At 54.1% G+C, this 17,851-nt stretch overlaps 2 protein-coding genes across 3 annotated transcripts in view; one reads left to right on the top strand and one right to left on the bottom strand.

Moving 5' to 3' along the window:
* Positions 1-5,348, top strand: part of EPHB4 (EPH receptor B4) — a 27,325-nt gene extending 21,977 nt beyond the window's left edge. Inside the window, exons 13-17 of one of the 2 annotated variants that reach the window (XM_011943932.1) lie at positions 204-419; positions 1,224-1,373; positions 2,246-2,439; positions 2,621-2,776; positions 4,320-5,348. In XM_011943932.1, coding sequence (XP_011799322.1) covers positions 204-419; positions 1,224-1,373; positions 2,246-2,439; positions 2,621-2,776; positions 4,320-4,449 — 846 coding nt within the window. In that variant the 3' untranslated portion in view covers positions 4,450-5,348. The remainder of the gene's footprint in view (positions 1-203; positions 420-1,223; positions 1,374-2,245; positions 2,440-2,620; positions 2,777-4,319) is intronic. The other variant, XM_011943933.1, reaches the window with a different exon arrangement.
* Positions 5,349-10,456: 5,108 nt separating this feature from the next.
* ZAN (zonadhesin) overlaps positions 10,457-17,851 on the bottom strand; it is a 71,883-nt gene continuing 64,488 nt past the window's right edge. The window contains 10 exon segments of the mRNA XM_011943959.1: positions 10,457-10,482; positions 10,560-10,612; positions 10,733-10,832; positions 12,915-13,055; positions 14,265-14,403; positions 14,505-14,549; positions 14,551-14,704; positions 16,045-16,119; positions 16,378-16,545; positions 17,549-17,720. Coding sequence (XP_011799349.1) covers positions 10,457-10,482; positions 10,560-10,612; positions 10,733-10,832; positions 12,915-13,055; positions 14,265-14,403; positions 14,505-14,549; positions 14,551-14,704; positions 16,045-16,119; positions 16,378-16,545; positions 17,549-17,720 — 1,073 coding nt within the window.

Here is a 17,851-nt window from a genome sequence, read left to right as displayed (position 1 = left end):
CGCACTCCAGCCTGGGCGACAGAGCGAGACTCCGCCTCTAAAAAGAAAAAAAGCATGGCACCTGTATACATATGTAACAAACCTGCACGTTGTGCACATGTATCCTAGAACTTAAAGTACAAAAAAAAAAAAAAAGATGTGGATGGTAGGGGGAATGGTGGGTGGGCTGTCCTCACCAAGCCCCCACCCCATCTGCTCTCCAGCTAAACGACGGACAGTTCACGGTCATCCAGCTCGTGGGCATGCTGCGGGGCATCGCCTCGGGCATGCGGTACCTTGCCGAGATGAGCTACGTCCACCGAGACCTGGCTGCTCGCAACATCCTAGTCAACAGCAACCTGGTCTGCAAAGTGTCTGACTTTGGCCTTTCCCGATTCCTGGAGGAGAACTCTTCCGATCCCACCTACACGAGCTCCCTGGTAACACTGGGAACCACGGGTGTGAGCTTCTTAGGGCCAGGTGGGGAGGGCAGGTTGGAAAGGTGGGAGGCTGAGGGTTTGGCAGCCCTGCTCCAGGGAGAGGATACAGGAGCAGGCTGTGGGTGGCGGGGACAGTCAGCTCCGGGAAGCCGACTTCCAGATGTCTAGGAAAATAATAGTTAGATAACCTGGGCAACACAGCAAGACCCCATCTCTACCAAAAAGGTAAAAGATTAGCGAGGCACAGTGGCATGCACCTGTAGTCCCAGCTATTTGGGAGGTTGAGGCAGGAGGATCGCTTAAGCCCAGGAGTCAGAGGCTGCAGTGAGCTATGAATGTGCCACTGTACTGCAGCCTGGGCGACAGAGTAAGACCCTGTCTGGAAAGAACAGTGGCCAGGCACGGTGGCTCATTCCTGTAAATTCATTCAGCACTTTGGGAGGCTGAGGCGGGAGGATCACCTGAGGTCAGGAGTTCGAGACCAGCCTGGCCAACATTGGGAAACCCTGTCGCTACTAAAAATATAAAATTAGCTGATGAGGGGGGTGGTGGTGTACACCTGTAATCCCAGCTACTAAGGAGGCTGAGGTAGGAGAAGCACTTGAACCAGGGAGGTGGAGGTTTCAGTGAGCCAAGATCGTGCCACTGCATTCCAACCTGGGCAAACAGCATTGGAGAGTAGGAGGCTTGGGGCCTGAGCTAGGGGAAAAAAGCAGAGTGGGGTTGGGGTCTAGGGGGCAGTGTGCTGGGTCTGGTGAGTCCCTCAGTGAGTCCCCCAGCTCACCTTTTCTCCTCCTTCTTCAGGGAGGAAAGATTCCCATCCGATGGACTGCCCCGGAGGCCATTGCATTCCGGAAGTTCACTTCCGCCAGTGATGCCTGGAGTTACGGGATTGTGATGTGGGAGGTGATGTCATTTGGGGAGCGGCCATACTGGGACATGAGCAATCAGGATGTAAGTGTCCCATGGTTGTACCAAGCTTTCCTCGAGTGTTTTCTCACTTGGGATTTGGGGTGAAGGGTGGGTTCCCAGAAAGTCATCACTGCTGGGTTCTTGAGACCGTGGAGATGACAAAAAGGAGAATTGATCCTTGTATCAAAGAGTTGAGATGGAGGGCCAGGCCTAGTGGCTCAACGCCTGTAATCCCAACGCTATGGGAGGCTGAGGAGGGGGGATCACTTGAACTCAGGATCTTGAGACCAGCCTGGGTATCATAGCTGGATCCTATCTCTACAAAAAATTTTTAAAAAGAGTTGAGGACCTGGTGCAGTGTCTCACACCTGTAATCCCAGCACTTTGGGAAGCCAAGGTGGATAGATCACCTGAGGTCAGGAGTTCAAGACCAGCCTGGCCAACATGGTGAAACCCCGTCTCTAAAAATATACAAAAAATTAGCCGAGCATGATGGCGGGTGCCTGTAATCCCAGCTACTCGGGAGGCTGAGACAGGAGACTCGCTTGAACCCAGGAACAGAGGCTGCAGTGAGCTAAGATCACGCCATTGCATTCCAGCCTGGGCAACTGAGTGAGACTCTGTCTTAAAAAATAAATTAATTAAAGAGTTGGATACAGCATATTTGGGTCGCAGAAGGATGCAGAGACGGAGGACAGGGTTGGGAGGTAACATGTCTGTATCATAGCCTAAGAGCTGCTGGGGCCTCCAGCCACAGAGGGCTTCAACTCCGGCTAGGAGGATTCCTGGATCTGTGATTTTTGCGGGGGCTGTGGCTGCTATGCTACCATCTGCCAAGCCACCATTTCCTGGGCCTGTTAGCATCTTTGCTTTTCCTGGACAGCCTTACCCAGAGGTGCTTCCCCTCTTTCCAGGTGATCAATGCCATTGAACAGGACTACCGGCTGCCCCCGCCCCCAGACTGTCCCACGTCCCTCCACCAGCTCATGCTGGACTGTTGGCAGAAAGACCGGAATGCCCGGCCCCGCTTCCCTCAGGTGGTTAGCGCCCTGGACAAGATGATCCGGAACCCTGCCAGCCTCAAAATCGTGGCCCGGGAGAACGGCGGGTGAGGACTGCAGAGAATGGGCCCTCCTGCCTGCTCTCTCTGCCCCCACTCCTTGCCCAGAAGTGTCTGTTCATTAATGTTAGGCGGAAGGGTCTCTGTCCGCCTCTCCAAGGCTGGGCTCCACCTCCTCGCCCGGACCCGGGCCTGGTACTCAGCATTCCTCCCCATCCTTGCCCCCCAGGGCCTCACATCCTCTCCTGGACCAGCGGCAGCCTCACTACTCAGCTTTTGGCTCTGTGGGTGAGTGGCTTCGGGCCATCAAGATGGGAAGATACGAAGAAAGTTTTGCAGCCGCTGGCTTTGCCTCCTTTGAGCTGGTCAGCCAGATCTCTGCCGAGTAAGTAGTGGCAGGAGCTGGAGTGGGGCGGGGAGAGCAAGGCAGCTGGAGTCGGGCCCATGGGGTCTGCAGGGGGCTTTTGGGGTCAGCTTTGGGTGCCAATGTTGTCTTCTCACACTGCGTTCATGCCATGCCTAGAAGGGCCTCGGAGGAGCAGTAACAGCCCCATGTAGCCAAGGACCCAAGGACTCTTCCAGGCCAGCCTGCCCGCCTCACCTCCTCCTGCCATCGCGGCTCTGGGCCATCGCGTTTCCGCCTCTCACTCTGTATCTATCTTTGTGCATCTATCTGCATTCCAGGCCCGGCTCTCACAGTAACAACATGTCAACTCGGGTTCCTCTCGGGTTCTCTTCTTCCACCCATAAAAGGAGAAGATTGGGCTAGGTTTTGGAGATCCTCTTCAGCTTTTATGTGAAATGGTTTTATGATTCCTCGCATCCCAACGGCTGCATATCCCCACTTGGCCTTTGTCTGCTGCTCCCCCTTTCTGCTTTCCCGTTTCTCTCCCAAGATCTCTCACCCCAGGTTGAATAACAGAAATAGAAGGAATATAAAAATCTGAAGGCCGGGCACGGCACGGTGGTTCATGCCTGTAATCCCAGCACTTTGGGAGGCCGAGGCGGGTGGATAACTTGAGGTCAGGAGTTCAAGACCATTGTGCACAACTTGGTGAAACCTTATCTCTACTAAAAATACAAACATTAGCTCGGCATGGTGGTGCGTGTCTGTAATACCGGCTACTCAGGAGGCTGAGGCAGGAGAATCGCTTGAACCCGGGAAGTGGAGGTTGCAGCGAGCCAAGATTTTGCCCTCGCACTCCAGCCTGGACAGCAGAGTGAAACTCCATCTCAAAAAAAAAAAAAAAAACAAATGTGAAGGCCAGGTGGTGGACCGATTGCTTTAGCCCAGGAGTTTGAGAGCAGCCTGGCCAACATAGCAAAACCCCATCTCTACAAAACAAAAACAAAAAACAGCCAGGCATGGTGGTGCGTGCCTGTGGTCTCAGCTACTCAGGAGGCTAGAGCCAGAGGGTCCCAGGCCAATCTGCCCCTGCCCTGTGGGGCCTGGGCACATCCCTCCCTAATTCTTCCCAGCCTCTCTCTGACCCAGAAGGCCTCCTCTCCCTTTTTTCCCCTTATCTCAGCCTCCAGCCATCAGCAACCTCCTCTTCCTCTCCACCCAGCTCTTCCTCTCCCACTTCGGCCTTTTCTTTCTCACGTCTCTATTTCCCTCTGTGGCAATCTGTGCAGCCTCTTCCCCCAGTCTCAGTTTGTGGGATTTTCTCTCTTTTCCTTCCTTCCCTGGTACCCAAGCCAAAGCCCCCCTGCCTCTGGCCTCCAGCCCCACCCCCTACTACGGCTGCATAGAAGGATGGCTGCCTGGCTCCTAAAACTGCCCCGCAACTGTTGACATCGGTTCTCCCTCTCCCGCTGGCTTTTCCGATTGGCCTACAATCCTGAGGCTAGGACCAGCTCAGTAGCCAAGCGAGGAGAGCGGCCACAGGGACCCTAGGGTCTCACCGAGCTTTCCTTTCCTTCTACAGGGACCTGCTCCGAATCGGAGTCACTCTGGCGGGACACCAGAAGAAAATCTTGGCCAGTGTCCAGCACATGAAGTCCCAGGCCAAGCCGGGAGCCCCGGGTGGGACCGGAGGACCGACCCCGCAGTACTGACCTGCAGGAACTGCCCACCCCAGGGACACGGCCTCCCCATCTTTCTGGGGCAGAGTGGGGACTCCCAGAGGCCCCCAGCCCTGAGCCCCGCTGGATTGCACTTTGAACCCGTGGGGTGGGGAGTTGGCAATTTGGAGAGACAGGATTTGGGGGTTCTGCCATAATAGGAGGGGGAAATCACCCCCCCAGCCCTCTCGGGGAACTCTAGACCAAGGGTGAGGGCGCCTTTCCCTTGGGACTGGGTGTGACCAGAGGGAAAGGAAGCGCCCCTCCTCTCCCGGCCTCCCCAGGTGACCCCCCTCACCTTGATGGGTGCCTTTCCGCAGACCAAAGAGAGTGTGACTCCCTTGCCAGCTCCGGAGAGGGGGGCTGCCCCAGGGGGCAAGAAGGGGTGTCAGGGCCCAGTGACAAAACCATTGGGGTTTGTAGTCCCAACTTGCTGCTGTCACCACCAAACTCAATCATTTTTTCCCTTGTAAATGCCTCTCCCCCAGCTGCTGCCTTCATATTGAAGGTTTTTGAGTTTTGTTTCTGGTCTTAATTTTTCTCCCCGTTCCCTTCTTGTTTTTTCGTTTCGTTTTTCTACCGTCCTTGTCACAGCTCTGTGTTGGAGGGAACCTGTGTTTCACTACGGCCTCCTTTGCCCAAGTTGAAACAGGGATCCATCATCGTGTCTGTTTCCAGAACAGTGCCTTGGTCATGCCGCCTCCCGGGATCCCGCCTGGGACCCCCAAGCTGTGTCCCATGAAGGGGTGCGGGGTGAGGTAGTGAAAGGGGCGGTAGGTGGTGGTGGAACCCAGAAACGGACGCCGGTGCTTGGAGGGGTTCTTAAATTATATTTAAAAAAGTAACTTTTTGTATAAATAAAAGAAAATGGGATGTGTCCCAGCTCCGGGGGTGACGGGGGTGATGGACTACATTTCCAAGGAGAGTGGGGCTGGGTAGGGAGGGCTTTGTGACTGACCGAGAGGGGTCAGAGGTCTGGAGGCTGCAGGGCTGTAGGGGCTGGAACTTGGTTATGAGCCCCAAGGTGTGTTTGAGGTGGTGGGGCGAGGTGAATCATTCGGCAGCTGCTTCTAACGGCTCCAGCTGGCTCTGCCAAGAGCCTGGGGCACCTCCGGGGTGGGGCTGTCCCCTCCCTCCCCTGTGCTGGTTCCTCCCTCCTGGCCAGGGGCTGCTGCGGGAGGGAAGGAGGGAAGGCCTTGAGCTCCCAGCCCTGCTCCACAGCCCCTGGGGAGGGAGGAGGGGGCAGGAGCTGGAGCAGGGGGTCCTGTTGGATGAAGGAGACAGATGGGGGCCAGATGTTGACAGCTGGGGTAGATTTCGAGGCAATGCTGGGAGAGTATCTACATTGGCTGTGGGGGAAGGGAGGAAGGGGCCCCCCACATGTGTACACAGGCACTTGCTCGGGTGGCTGGGCCAAGGACAATTCTCCCATTCAAGATGCTGCCCGGGCAGGTTCTCCCAGCCTCTTGGAAACGGGAGGGGGAACCTCCTGTCTTCCCCCAACTTCCCCCTCCAAAGGCCCTGCTCGCTTTCTTGCCATTTTCTGTGTCCTTTTCTCCAGGGATCTTTCTGGCCTCCCTCCCCCTGGACACCTGTAGGGGCAGGTCTTGACAAGGACCAGCCTGGCTTAACCTGGTCCATTTCTTTTTCTGTTTTTTCGCTTTTTTGTTTGTTTGTTTTTGAGACAGGGTCTCGCTCTGTCGCTCAGGCTGGAGTGCAGTGGAATGATCATAATTCACTATAACCTTGAACCCCTGGGCTCAAGGGATCCCCCCATCTCAAACTTCTGAGTAACTGGGAATCCTCCAGGCACACGCTGCCACTCCCAGCTGATTTTTTAATTTTTTTGTAGAGATGGGCTGGGGGGTGGGTCTCACAATGTTGTCCAGGCTGATCTCAAACTCCTGGCTTCAAGTGATCCTCCCCTCTCAGCTTCCCAAGGCGCTGGGATTACAGGCGCGAACCTCCGCGCCCAACCTGCCTTTTCCATTTCTGCACTTGAGTCGCCCCCTGTTGACGTGTTTGGGTCAGTGCTGGACCCCAAATCAGCTTGAGCCCTTCCCGGTCCAGGGAGGCTTGTCCTCAGTTTCCCACCTCTACAACCCTCTTCTGGAGTTCCTCAGGCTCTTGAGTCCTCTGTCCCCTCTTCCCTTGGTGGCACATCATCCATGTTTTGTACCCCCGAGGAGGTGTGGGAGGGACTCGGGTCCATCCAGAGGATGTTGCCCAGGCCCACCCTCTTCCCCTGCCAACCAGACATCCAGGCTAGATCAGGTATCCTAGACAGCTGGTAGCTGGAGAAAGGTTAATGGGTATTGCAGAGGCACAGCAGAGAGGCCAAGAGTGAAGACCCGGTGTGGGGAGCTGAGATCAGAGCAGGGGGCTGCAGAAGCCCCCTGAGGTCCAGCCCAACAGCTCCAGGCTGCCCTGAGTCTTCCTGCCACATCCAGCTCCCCAGCGTGAATGCTCTGCCAGCTAGGGAAAGGGAGAGTCTCGCTGGGCAGGACCCTTCCTTCCCAGGGTCCTCTCCTTACCCATGTTGGGTCTTGTTTCCTTCCATGAAGGTGGCCTCAGGGCGTGTCATCCCAGAGGATGAGCGCAGAAGCAGAGTATAATACATTTCTAGAACTCAATCCTCCCTGGTTGGTTGGTTGGTTGTTTCTTTAGAGACAGGGTTCTGTTTTGTTGCCCAGACTGGAGTGCAGTGGTGCAATCAGCTCACTGCAGCTTGGAACTCCTGGGCTCAGACAGTCCTCCCGCCTAGGTCACCCAATAATTTCTTACATTTTTGTAGAGACAGGGCCTCACTGTTGCTCAAGCTGGTCTCCAAGTCCTGACCTCAACCAACTCTCCCTCCTCAGCCTCCCAAAGCACTGGGAATACAGGTGTGAGCCACCACACCCAGCCTGTCCTCCCTGTTTTGACATCCCCAAACCCAAATCCCCTTTGGGGTCCTACGACCCGATCCTCCACCAACCCAATTGTCAGTGTTTTTTTTTTTTTTTTTGAGATGGAGTCTTGCTCTGTTGCCCGGGCTGGAGTGCAGTGGTGCGATCTTGGCTCACTGCAAGCTCCGCCTTCCGGGTACACGCCATTCTCCTGCCTCAGCCTCCTGAGTAGCTGGGACTACAGGCGCCCGCCACCACACCCGCCTAACTTTTTTTGTATTTTTTAGTAGAGATGTGGCTTCACTGTGTTGGCCAGGATGGTCTCGATCTCCTGACCTCGTGATCTGCCCGCCTCAGCCTCCCAAAGTGCTGGGATTACAGGCGTGAGCCACCGTTCCTGGCCTTTTTTTTTTTTTTTTTTTTAAGACAGTCTCACTCTGGTGCCTAGGCTAGAGTGCCGTGGTACAATCTCGGCAGGCTGGTTTCCAACTATTGACTTCAAAAGATCCGCCTGCCTTAGCCTCCCAAAGTGTTGGGATTACAGGTGTGAGCCACTGCACCCAGCAAGCCTTCCTTTCCTTCTTAGAGCCCAAGCAAAAATCCCAGTCCCCACTCCCAAGCAAGGACCTGCCTGAAAGGAGGCAGGAGTCCCAAGGAAGGGGGTGGGACGTTTGCACCTTCGCCTCAGGCTGGGGTGAGTGGGTCACTCCTACTAGGATAGAGGTCAGAATTCTTCAGCAGCGCAGACCCCAGACCCTGCCCTCAGTAACCCCCAGCCCCTTTTGGGAAATGGAGGAATGCCGAGGGTGGGGGCCTCCCCAGAGGGTCACAGGCTGATTTGCTTTTTGGAAAAACCCACTTTTTTTAGCCAGGGCATAGTGACATGCACCTGTAGTCCTGGCTACTTGAGAGGCTGAGGCTTGAGCCCAGAGTTCAAACTCCCATCTGAGCCTCCCGAGTAGCACACCACCACGCCCAGCTGATTTTTTATTCTTTGTAGAGACGGCGGAGGGGGGAGCCTCATAATGTTGCCCAGGTTGATCTCAAACTCCTGGCCTCAAGCAGTCCTCCCCTCTCAGCCTCCCAAGGCGCTGGGATTACAGGCGTGAGCCACCACGCCTGACCTGCTTTTTCCATTTCTGCCTCTCCGTCGCCCCCTGTTGTCGTGTTTGTGTCAGTGCTGGATCCCAAATCACAGCTTGGGCCCTTTCCAGCCCGGAGAGTCTTGTCCTCAATTTCTCACCTCTACTGCCCTCTTCTGGAGTCCCTCGGGCTCTTGAGTCCTCTGTCCCATCTTCCCTTGGTGACACATCACCCATGTTTTGTACCCCCGAGGAGGTGTGGGAGGGACTTAGGGGATGAACTAGGATTGCACCACTGCACTCTAGCCTGGGTAACAGGAAGCACCTGTCTCTACAAAAGGAAGGGAGGGAGGGAGGGAGGGTGAGAGAAAGAAAGAAAGAAAGACAGAGAGAGAGGGAGGGAGGGAGAGAGGGAGGAAGGAAGGGAGGCAGGCAGGGAGAGAGGGAAGGAGGGAGGAAGGAAGGAAGGAAAGAAGGAAGGAAATGAGGGAGGAAGAGAGGAAGAAAAGGAAGGGAAGGATGGAGGAAGGAAGGAAAGAAGAAAGGAAAGGAGGGAGGGAGGGAAGGAAGGAAAGAAGAAAGGAAAGGAGGGAGGGAGGGAAGGCAAGCAGGCCACATTTGGCTGGGCGAGGTGGCTCACCTGTATTCCTAGTACTTTGGGAGGTGGAGGCAGGCTGAGCTCTTTGAGCCCAGGAGTTCAAGACCAGCCTGGGCAACATAGTGAGACCCTGTCTCTTCCAAAAAACATCAAAATTAGCCAGGCGTAGTGGTGCATACCTGTAGTACCAGCTACTCAGGAGGCTGAGATGGGAGGATCATTTGAGCCCCGGGGGTCAAGGCTGCAGTGAGCTATGACTGCACCACTGCACTCTAGCCTGGGCAACAGAGTGAGACCTTGTCTCCAAAAAAAAAGAAAGAAAGAAAAAAGAAAAAGCCACATTCCCCAACCTTAGTCTGTATTTGACATGTAAAATTTCTCAGAATCAGCTTGGTGGGGAGCCAGACGCCATATCCTCTAAGCACTCGGATTCCTGGGGTGAAGTCTTCTCCTAAATCAGAAGCCAAGGGTCTGGGGCTGCATCCCACCCTCCGTTCCCCTGCCTGCCCTGTTCCTTCTGCCTTCCCTGCTCCTTCTGTCTCCCCCAGTGATGTCAGCCTTGCCTGGACCGAATGGGCCACCCCCATGTGGTTTTCTCTAAGGGACAACACCCCCACCTCAAACCTAAGTTCCTCTCCCCTCTAGACATTTTGCACAGAACCCAGCCCTACCTAGTCCTCCACGTGCCTCTCCCTCATTTTCCTCCCTCTAAGACCCAACTTCCTCCACCATAATCATGTGGACATTCACGTCTCAAAAATACATAATTTTGGGCCAGGCACAGTGGCTCACGCCAGTAATCCCAGCACTTTGGGAGCCCGAGTTGGGCGGATCACTTGAGGTCAGGAGTTCGAGACCAGCTTGGCCAACATGGCAAAACCTCATCTCTACTAAAAATACAAAAATTAGCCAGGCAAGATGGTGCATACTTGTAATCCCATCTACTTAGGAGGCTGAGGCAGGAGAATTGCTTGAACCCAGGAGGCAGAGGTTGCAGTGAACAGAGATCACACCACTGTATTCCAGCCTGGGAGACAGAGCGAGACCCTGTCTCAACAAAATACCAAGACAAAAATAAATAATTTTGGCCAGGTACCGTGGCTCATGCCTGTAACTGCAGTGTCCTGGAAGGCCAAGGCAGGAGGATTGCTGGAGGCCAGGAGTTTGAGACCAGCCTGGGCAACGTAGTGAGACCCTCTCCCCTATCTCTACAAAAACAACAATGTTAAAATTTAACCCTCATGGTGACGCATGCCTGCAGTCCCAGCTACCTGGGAGGCTGAGGCAGAAGGCCCAGGAAGTTGAGGCTGCAGTGAGCTCTGATCGTGCCACTGCACTCCAGCCTGGATGATAGAGCAAAACCCTGTCTCAAATAAACAAATACGTATATTTATTTAATCTTCTTGTTTGAAGACAATTCAAAACTGAGCAACTTAACCGGCACAGTCCAGAACAATATCTGAGGAGAAAGCAAGAAAACCATGTATGAGAGGAACTCTAGGCCCTAAGGTTCCGGGCTGTGGGGTCGGTTCTCACCTGTGTCCACCAGCCTGGCCAGTCTGTCTCCCTCCTGGCCCTGCATTTTCTCTCTAGAAGGCATGGGGGAATAGACATGGGTCCCTGAGTGGCCCTTTATGGGCCCAGCCGCTCCCCCGTTTGCACTCCCCCATTTGCACACCCCACCCACCCTTCCTCTTCCCGGGACTCACCTCTTCCTCCTCATTCTATAAATGCACTCTCTGGTCACGGCCAGTACTACAACCACCACAGGCACCAGCAGTCCCAGTAGGACGGCCACCGGGTTAGATGCTTCCAGGTGCGGGGAAGAGACATTAGGTCGAACGTGAGACGGGAAGGGTGGGGACTGATGGGCACTCCCTTTTGGGGACTGCGTGCTACCCCAGGGGACCTCATCTCTCTAAATCTCTAGGTGTATCTGCTTCTCCCTCCAGGAGGTTCTCACCTCCAGGGACTCCAAGGTCTTAGTGCCCCCACCCCAACACCCACATGTTTTCTGTTTCCCATAAGCCTTTTTAGACAGGGTCTGGCTGTGTTGCCCAGGCTGGAGTGCAGTAGCCGGATCATGGCTTTCTGCAGCCTTGAACTCCCAGGCTCAAGTGATCCTCCCGCCTCAGCCTCCTTTCCAAGTAGCTGGGACTACAGGCACATGCCACCACACTCAGTTAATTTTCGTGACTTTTTGTAGAGATGGGGTCTTGCTATGTTACCAGGCTGGTCTTGAACTCCTGGGCTCAGGCAATCCTCCTGCCTCAGCCTCCCAAAGTCCTGGAATTACAGGCATGAACCACCATGCCTGCCCTCCCTTAAGCCTATTTAGAGGGGGTAGCTGTTCCTCGTAGGTGCCCTAGAGTCCAGGTGTCATCTCAGCCAGCATTTCTCAAAGAGTAGCCCTGGAGTCACTTCCATAGTTTCCTGGGCCCGTGTTGAAAATGCAGATTCTGACTGGGCGCAGTGGCTCATGCCTGTAATCCCAGCACTTTGGGAGGCTGAGGTGGGAGGATCACCTGAGGTCAGGAGTTCAAGACCAGCCTGGCCAAGATGGCGAAACCCTGTATCTACTAAAAATACAAAATTAGCCAGTCGTGGTGGCCAGCACCTGTAATCCCAGCTACTCAGGAGGCTGAGACAGGAGAAGCACTTGAAGCTGGGAGGTGGAGGTTGCAATGAGCAGAGATGATGCCACTGCACTCCAACCTGGACAACAGAGTAAGACTCTGTCTCAAAAAAAAAAAAAAAAGATTCCTGGGCTCACTCCAGACCTACCGGATCTGATCTTTCTGGGTGTGTTCTGGAATACACATGTTCACAAGTTACCCCCTCTTCAATCTTAGACAAGATAAAGCTGGAAAACCGCTGGCCCAGAGGCTCATGGGAATTGTAGTTTGGGATAGGGAAGGACAGTGGAAGGTGCTGGAGAGGCACCCGATGGACACAGGAGGAGGAAGCAGCAGGGGTGAGAGATACAGGTCACAGGAATGGGGAGCTGGGCTTCAGAGAGAAGATTCCACAGTATAAAGGTAGGAGGTGGGCACAGGAACTAGTTTTTTGTTTCGTTTTTGGTTTTGGTTTTTGGTTCTTTTTTGAGATGGAGTCTTGCTTTGTCACCCAGGCTGGAGCGCAGTAGCGCAATCTTAGCTCATGGTAACCTCTGCCTCCCGGGTTCAAGCGAGTCTCGTGCCTCAGCCTCTGAGTAGCTGGGATTACAGCTGTGCACCACCATACCCAGCTAATTTTTTTTTTTTTTGAGACGGATTCTTGCTCTGTCACCCAGGCTGAAGTGCAGTAGCTTGATCTTGGCTCACTGCAACCTCCACCTCCCAGGTTCAAGTGATTCTCCTGCCTTAGCCTCCTGAGTAGCTGGGACTACAGGCACACACCACCACGCCTGGCTAACTTTTTGAATTTTTAGTAGAGACAGGGTTTCACCGTGTTAGCCAGAATGGTCTCGATCTCCTGACCTTGTGATCCGCCCACCTCGGCCTCCCAAAGTGCTGGGATTACAGGCGTGAGCCACCGTGCCCGGCCAGGACTGGTTTTTTGAGGATGCTTGTCCTGCTAATTTCTAGGGATTATATTACAATATAATTAATACTATAATAATATATGCAATATATAAATATATAATTAACATACAACGTATATTAATATATTAATATTATCAATTATATATACAAATCGATATTGTTTATAATATATATCTATAACATAATATAATGCTATATGTTATATTATATATTATAATGTTATAATATTGTAACATAATCACATATAATATCATTCTATATGTGAATACAATACATATAGAATCATTCTGTGGTTGTGGGCCAGGAAGAGGCTCTGAGGGTACAGGGCCTTGGATGATGCCCTCACCTGGCTTTCTGGGAGCTGGCATATCTCGAGGCTCCGTACAGAGGTCTCCCCCATAACCAACTTCACACTCGCAGGTGAAGGTGGCTCCCTGCTCCTGACACTGCCCGTCATTCTGACAGGGATTCCGCAGACACGGGCTTTCTGCAAGGACAGAGAGGGTTGTGGGAGGGGGCCCCTGGGAGAACATTCCCAGCTCGGGAGGCCTGGCTGGAGGCTGGGACACCAGGGGAGAAAGTAGCGGCTGCCAGAGACTGGCCGGGGTCAGCCAGCCTGGCTCCCAACCCTGCCTCACTAGCCCTGGGCTTTGGGGAAACTTCCTTCCTTCAAAACTCTTTTTTTTTTTTTTGAGATGGAGTCTCGCACTGTCGCCCAGGCTGGAGTGCAGTGGCGCGATCTGGGCTCACTGCAAGCTCCACCTCCCGGGTTCACACCATTCTCCTGCCTCAGCCTCCCAAGTAGCTGGGACTACAGGTGCCCACCACTACGCCTGGCTAATTTTTGTATTTTTTTGGTAGAGATGGGGTTTCACCGTGTTAGCCAGGATGGTCTCAATCTCCTGACCTTGTGATCCACCTACCTCAGCCTCCCAAAGTGCTGGGATTACAAGCGTGAGCCACCGCACACCGGCCCTTCAAAACTGTTTTATCTCTTTTTTCCTCTCTTCCTCTCTCCCTCCCTTCCTCTGTCTCTTCTCCCCTCCTCTCCCCTCCTTTCCCTCCCTTCCTTTCCTCCTCTCCCCTTCCCTCCCCTCCTCCCTTCTCTTCTCTTCTTTTTTGAGACAGGATCTCACTCTGTCACCCAGGCTGGAGTGCAGTGGCACAATTATAGCTCACTGTAGCCTCAATTTCTTGGGCTCAAGTGATCTTCCCACCTCAGCTCTCCAAGTAGCTGAGACTACAGGAATGCACCACCATACCCAGCTCTTTTTTCTTTAATGTTTAGTAGAGACGATGTCTCCCCATATTGCCCAGGCTAATCTTGAACTCCTGAGCTCAAAGCAATTCTCCCACTTCACCTCGGAAAATGCTGGGATTATAGGCATGAGTCACCCACGCCCGGCAGGAAACTGCTTAACCTCTCTGAACTCCATGTTTGTTATGTATAAATTAGAAGTCCTGTGCTAACCACCAGGGCTGAAGGAGATAACGGGAAGGAATGCTAGGGAAGGATTGGGCAGGTTGTGGATGCTTAGGGAAGGGGAGATCTTTGTCCCTTGTCTCTCCCTACAAAGGCAGGGACAGACGTCCTGAAATCAATGTGGAAGAGTCCCCAGGACAAAAGGACGATCCTTGGTCCATGGATGCCCCAGGGCATGGGGCAGCTTGGAACCAGGCAGGGGTGCAGGTTCACCTGGAAAGCAGCCTCGGGTGTGGTTCCCCAGGGTGCAGACCTCCCCCTCTCTGCAGCTGAATGGCTCGCACAGCAGGATCCGTGAGCTGGCACAGGTGCAGCGCTGAGAGCAGTCCTCAGTCACAAAGCTGCTGCCCAGCTATAAAGGGGAGGGGTCAGGAGGAGACGTTCCGGTTCCATCCCTGGTCTGGCTCTCCTTGGCACCTCTGTTCCCCGGGGCCTCCCGCTGCCAGCCCGGACCTGGTAGTAGATGCCATTGCTGGTGCAACCACAGTCAGCCAGCGGGAGGCTCTGGGTGCCGCTGTAGGCATAGCCTGGGATGCTGGCACAGCCTTCCACGCAGGGGCCTTCGCAGTCCCCGGGGTCCGCCAGGTTGGCACAGGACGCTGGGCAGGGTGTCATACAGCTCTGATACATGGTACCTGCTGGACACTCCATGGCTGCGGGGACAATCATGGTCAGAAGCTGGCTGGGGCTGGGCAGGCCAAACAGGGGCAACGTCACCTGATAAAACTCAGAGTAGGCTGGACACAGTGGCTCACACCTGTAATCCCAACACTTTGGGAGGATGAGGCAGGTGGATCACGTGAGGTCAGGAGTTCAAGACCAGCCTGGCCAACATGGTGAAATCTCATCTCTGCTAAAAATACAAAAATGAGCCAGGCATGGTGGCGGGCACCTGAAGTCCCAGCTACTCGGGAGGCTGAGACAGGAGAATCACTCGAACCTCGGAGGCAGAGGTTGCAGTGAGCCAAGATCGCGCCGTTGCACTCCAGCCTGGGCGACAAAGAGCAAAACTCCGTCTCAAACAACAATAACAACAAAAACACTCAGAGTTGCTTATAGGCAGGAAGCCAGAACGCATCGCAGCTTCATCTAGGGTCTTTTTTTGTTTTTCTTTTTTTTTTTTGAGATGGAGTCTCACTGTGTTGCCCAGGCTGGAGTGCCTAGGCTGGCGTTATCACAGCTCACTGTAGCCTCCGACTCCTGGGTTCCCGTGATCCTCCCACCTCAGCTTCCCTGGTGACTGGAGCTATCGTCATGCACCACCACACCTGGCTAATTTGTTTAAAATTTTTATAGAGATGGGGTCTCACTGTGTTGCCCAAACTGGTCTCAAACTCTTGGCTTCAATTGATCCTCCTGCCTCAGCCTCCCAAAGTGGTGAAGCTACAGGTGTGAGCTACCACGCCCAGCCTGTCTAGTCTTTTCTTTTTCTTTCTTTTTTCTTTTTCTTTCTTTCTTTCCTTTTCTTTTCTTTTTTTTTTTTTTTTTTTAATAGGATGTTGCTCTGTTGCCCAGGCTGGGGTGCAGTGGTGCAGTCATGGTTCACTGCAGCCTGGGACTCCTGGGCTCAAGTCATCCTCCAGCCTCGGCCTCCCAAAGCACTGGGATTATAGGTGTGAACCACCACGCCCAGCCCATCCAGGGTCTTTTTGTCTGCAACATTAGAGCATTTGAAGGAACTGGTTGAGCAGAGGTGGACCTTGGCAGGAAGGGGTGGGATGTGGGATGGGGTTGGGAGGCTCCCAGGTAGGGGTAGAGAAGGAGGCAAGCTGTTGGTTGTGCTGACTTGGACCTGGGACTAAGACAGAAATTCGAGCAACGCTGAGACTAAGACAGAAAGTCCGAGATGAGGCAGTGGTGGGAAGAGTGTTCAGCAGAGGTGGATGGCAGAGGGGTCAGGGTCGGCATGGGGAGGGGCAGCGCCTCACCGCAGAGGGTGCGGTCCCGCCAGCCAGCCAGGACAGCGCCCGCCTCTTGGCAGAGGATGGCGTACCCACTGAGGACCTGGCAGCGCAGCTCCTCTTGCTCTCTTGGGTCCTGAGTGGAGCACAGATCCAGCACGCAGTGCCTGGGGCGGACAAGGGGCAGGAAGGGTGCAGTCAGAGTTTGGGGAGGTGAGGAGACCCACCCCTGCAGAAGAGAACCTGGAACCCCAAATAGAAAGACATCAGTCGGTGTCCAGGGAGGGTCACAAGGAAATGAGGCCACAGGGAGAACGGAGGAGTGAACCACACAGAGCTTGGGTCAGGAAGCGGGCAGGAGGCCCCAGGGAAAGACCAGAGCAGGCACCTGGGCCATTCCCACAAGTCCTGGGCCCATGACTCACTCCTGGAAGGGCTCTGCGGCCACTGTCTGGTGACAGGCAGCAAATGGGCCCTGGGGGTCTGCCAGCACCCTACAGGCCTGGATGCTGTTGCTCGCCAGCTGCTCTGGGCTACATTCGGACACGTGGAAGCTCAGTTCCACCCCTCGTCTTTCCTCCACTGGTATAGCCCTGCAGCAGAGACAGCCACGGGTCAGGTGAGGCCCCGAGGAAGGTGAAGTGGGGGAAGAAGACGAACAACTGGGTGTGGCCGGGTGTGGTGGTGCCTGCCTGGAGTCCCAGCTACTCAAGAGACTGAGACAGGAGGATACTTGAGCCCAGGAGGTGGAGGCTGCACTGAGCCAAGATCACACCACTGTACTCCAACCTGGGTAACAGAGCAAGACCCCATCTCTAAAAAATCTATTTTAAAAAAAGAAATAGGGGGGAGGGATTGCATTGGGGAGTTATACCTGATATAAATGATGAATTTGATGGGTGCTGAAGAGTTGATGGGTGCAGCACACCAACATGGCACAAGTATACATATGTAACAAACCTGCACGTTATGCACATGTACCCTAGAACTTAAAGTATAATAAAAAAATAAAAAAAAAAAGAAATAAGAAATGGGGCTGGGTGTGGTGGCTCACACCTGTAATCCCAGCACTTTGGGAGGCCAAAGTGGGCGGATCCCTTGAGGTCAGGAGTTGGAGACCAGTATGGTCAACATGGTGAAACCCCATCTCTACTAAAAATACGAACATTAGCCGAGAGTGTAGTCCCAGCTACTCAGGAGACTAAGGCACGAGAATCGCTTGAAATTGGGAGGCAGAGGTTGCAGTGAGCTGAGATCACGCCACTGTACTCCAGCCTGGGTGACAGAGGAAGAAGAAGGAGGAGAAGGGGGAGGAGGAGGAAGAGGAGGAGGAGGAGAAAGAAGGAAGAAGGAAAAAAAGAAAGAAGAAGAACTGGGAAGGCAGGCTGAGGGCAGAGCGGTGGCACAGAGTGGGATTTCCATTGAGCGGGCGTCCCCAGAGTCAGGTGAGAGGGAATGACGGAATTGGGAGGATCCAGGCCTCCCTGCACCCTCTCCTTGGAGTTTCATCCTCTGCTGAGGACAGGAGGGCTAACGGCCACTGTGCACAGACACTGTTGTTCACCTCCCCAGCCTCATCCCTTCCAGGCCACGCACCTGGGGAATCGGAGGAGGACATCCTCGGTCTTCACCTCCCAGCTGTTGCCAAAGGTGTTGAGGTTCTGGGTCAGGGCGCCACTGGGCAGCATCACGTCATTCTTGCGGTTCTTGTCATAGTTTCCACACAGGCCACGCACCAGCCCCTCGTACATGCTGGGTAGGGAGATCACTGTGGGAGGAAGAGGGCCCCCAGAAGTGAGACTCCTCACTCTTTTTTTTTTTTTTTTTTTTTTTTCTGAGACAGAGTCTTGCTCTGTTGCCCAGGCTGGAGTGCAGTGGCGCGATCTGGGCTCACTGCAA

Source organism: Colobus angolensis, unplaced genomic scaffold (assembly GCF_000951035.1).
Source record: "Colobus angolensis palliatus isolate OR3802 unplaced genomic scaffold, Cang.pa_1.0 Scaffold222, whole genome shotgun sequence".
Classification (NCBI taxonomy): domain Eukaryota; kingdom Metazoa; phylum Chordata; class Mammalia; order Primates; family Cercopithecidae; genus Colobus; species Colobus angolensis.
This window is presented reverse-complemented; position numbering and strand designations above follow the sequence as displayed.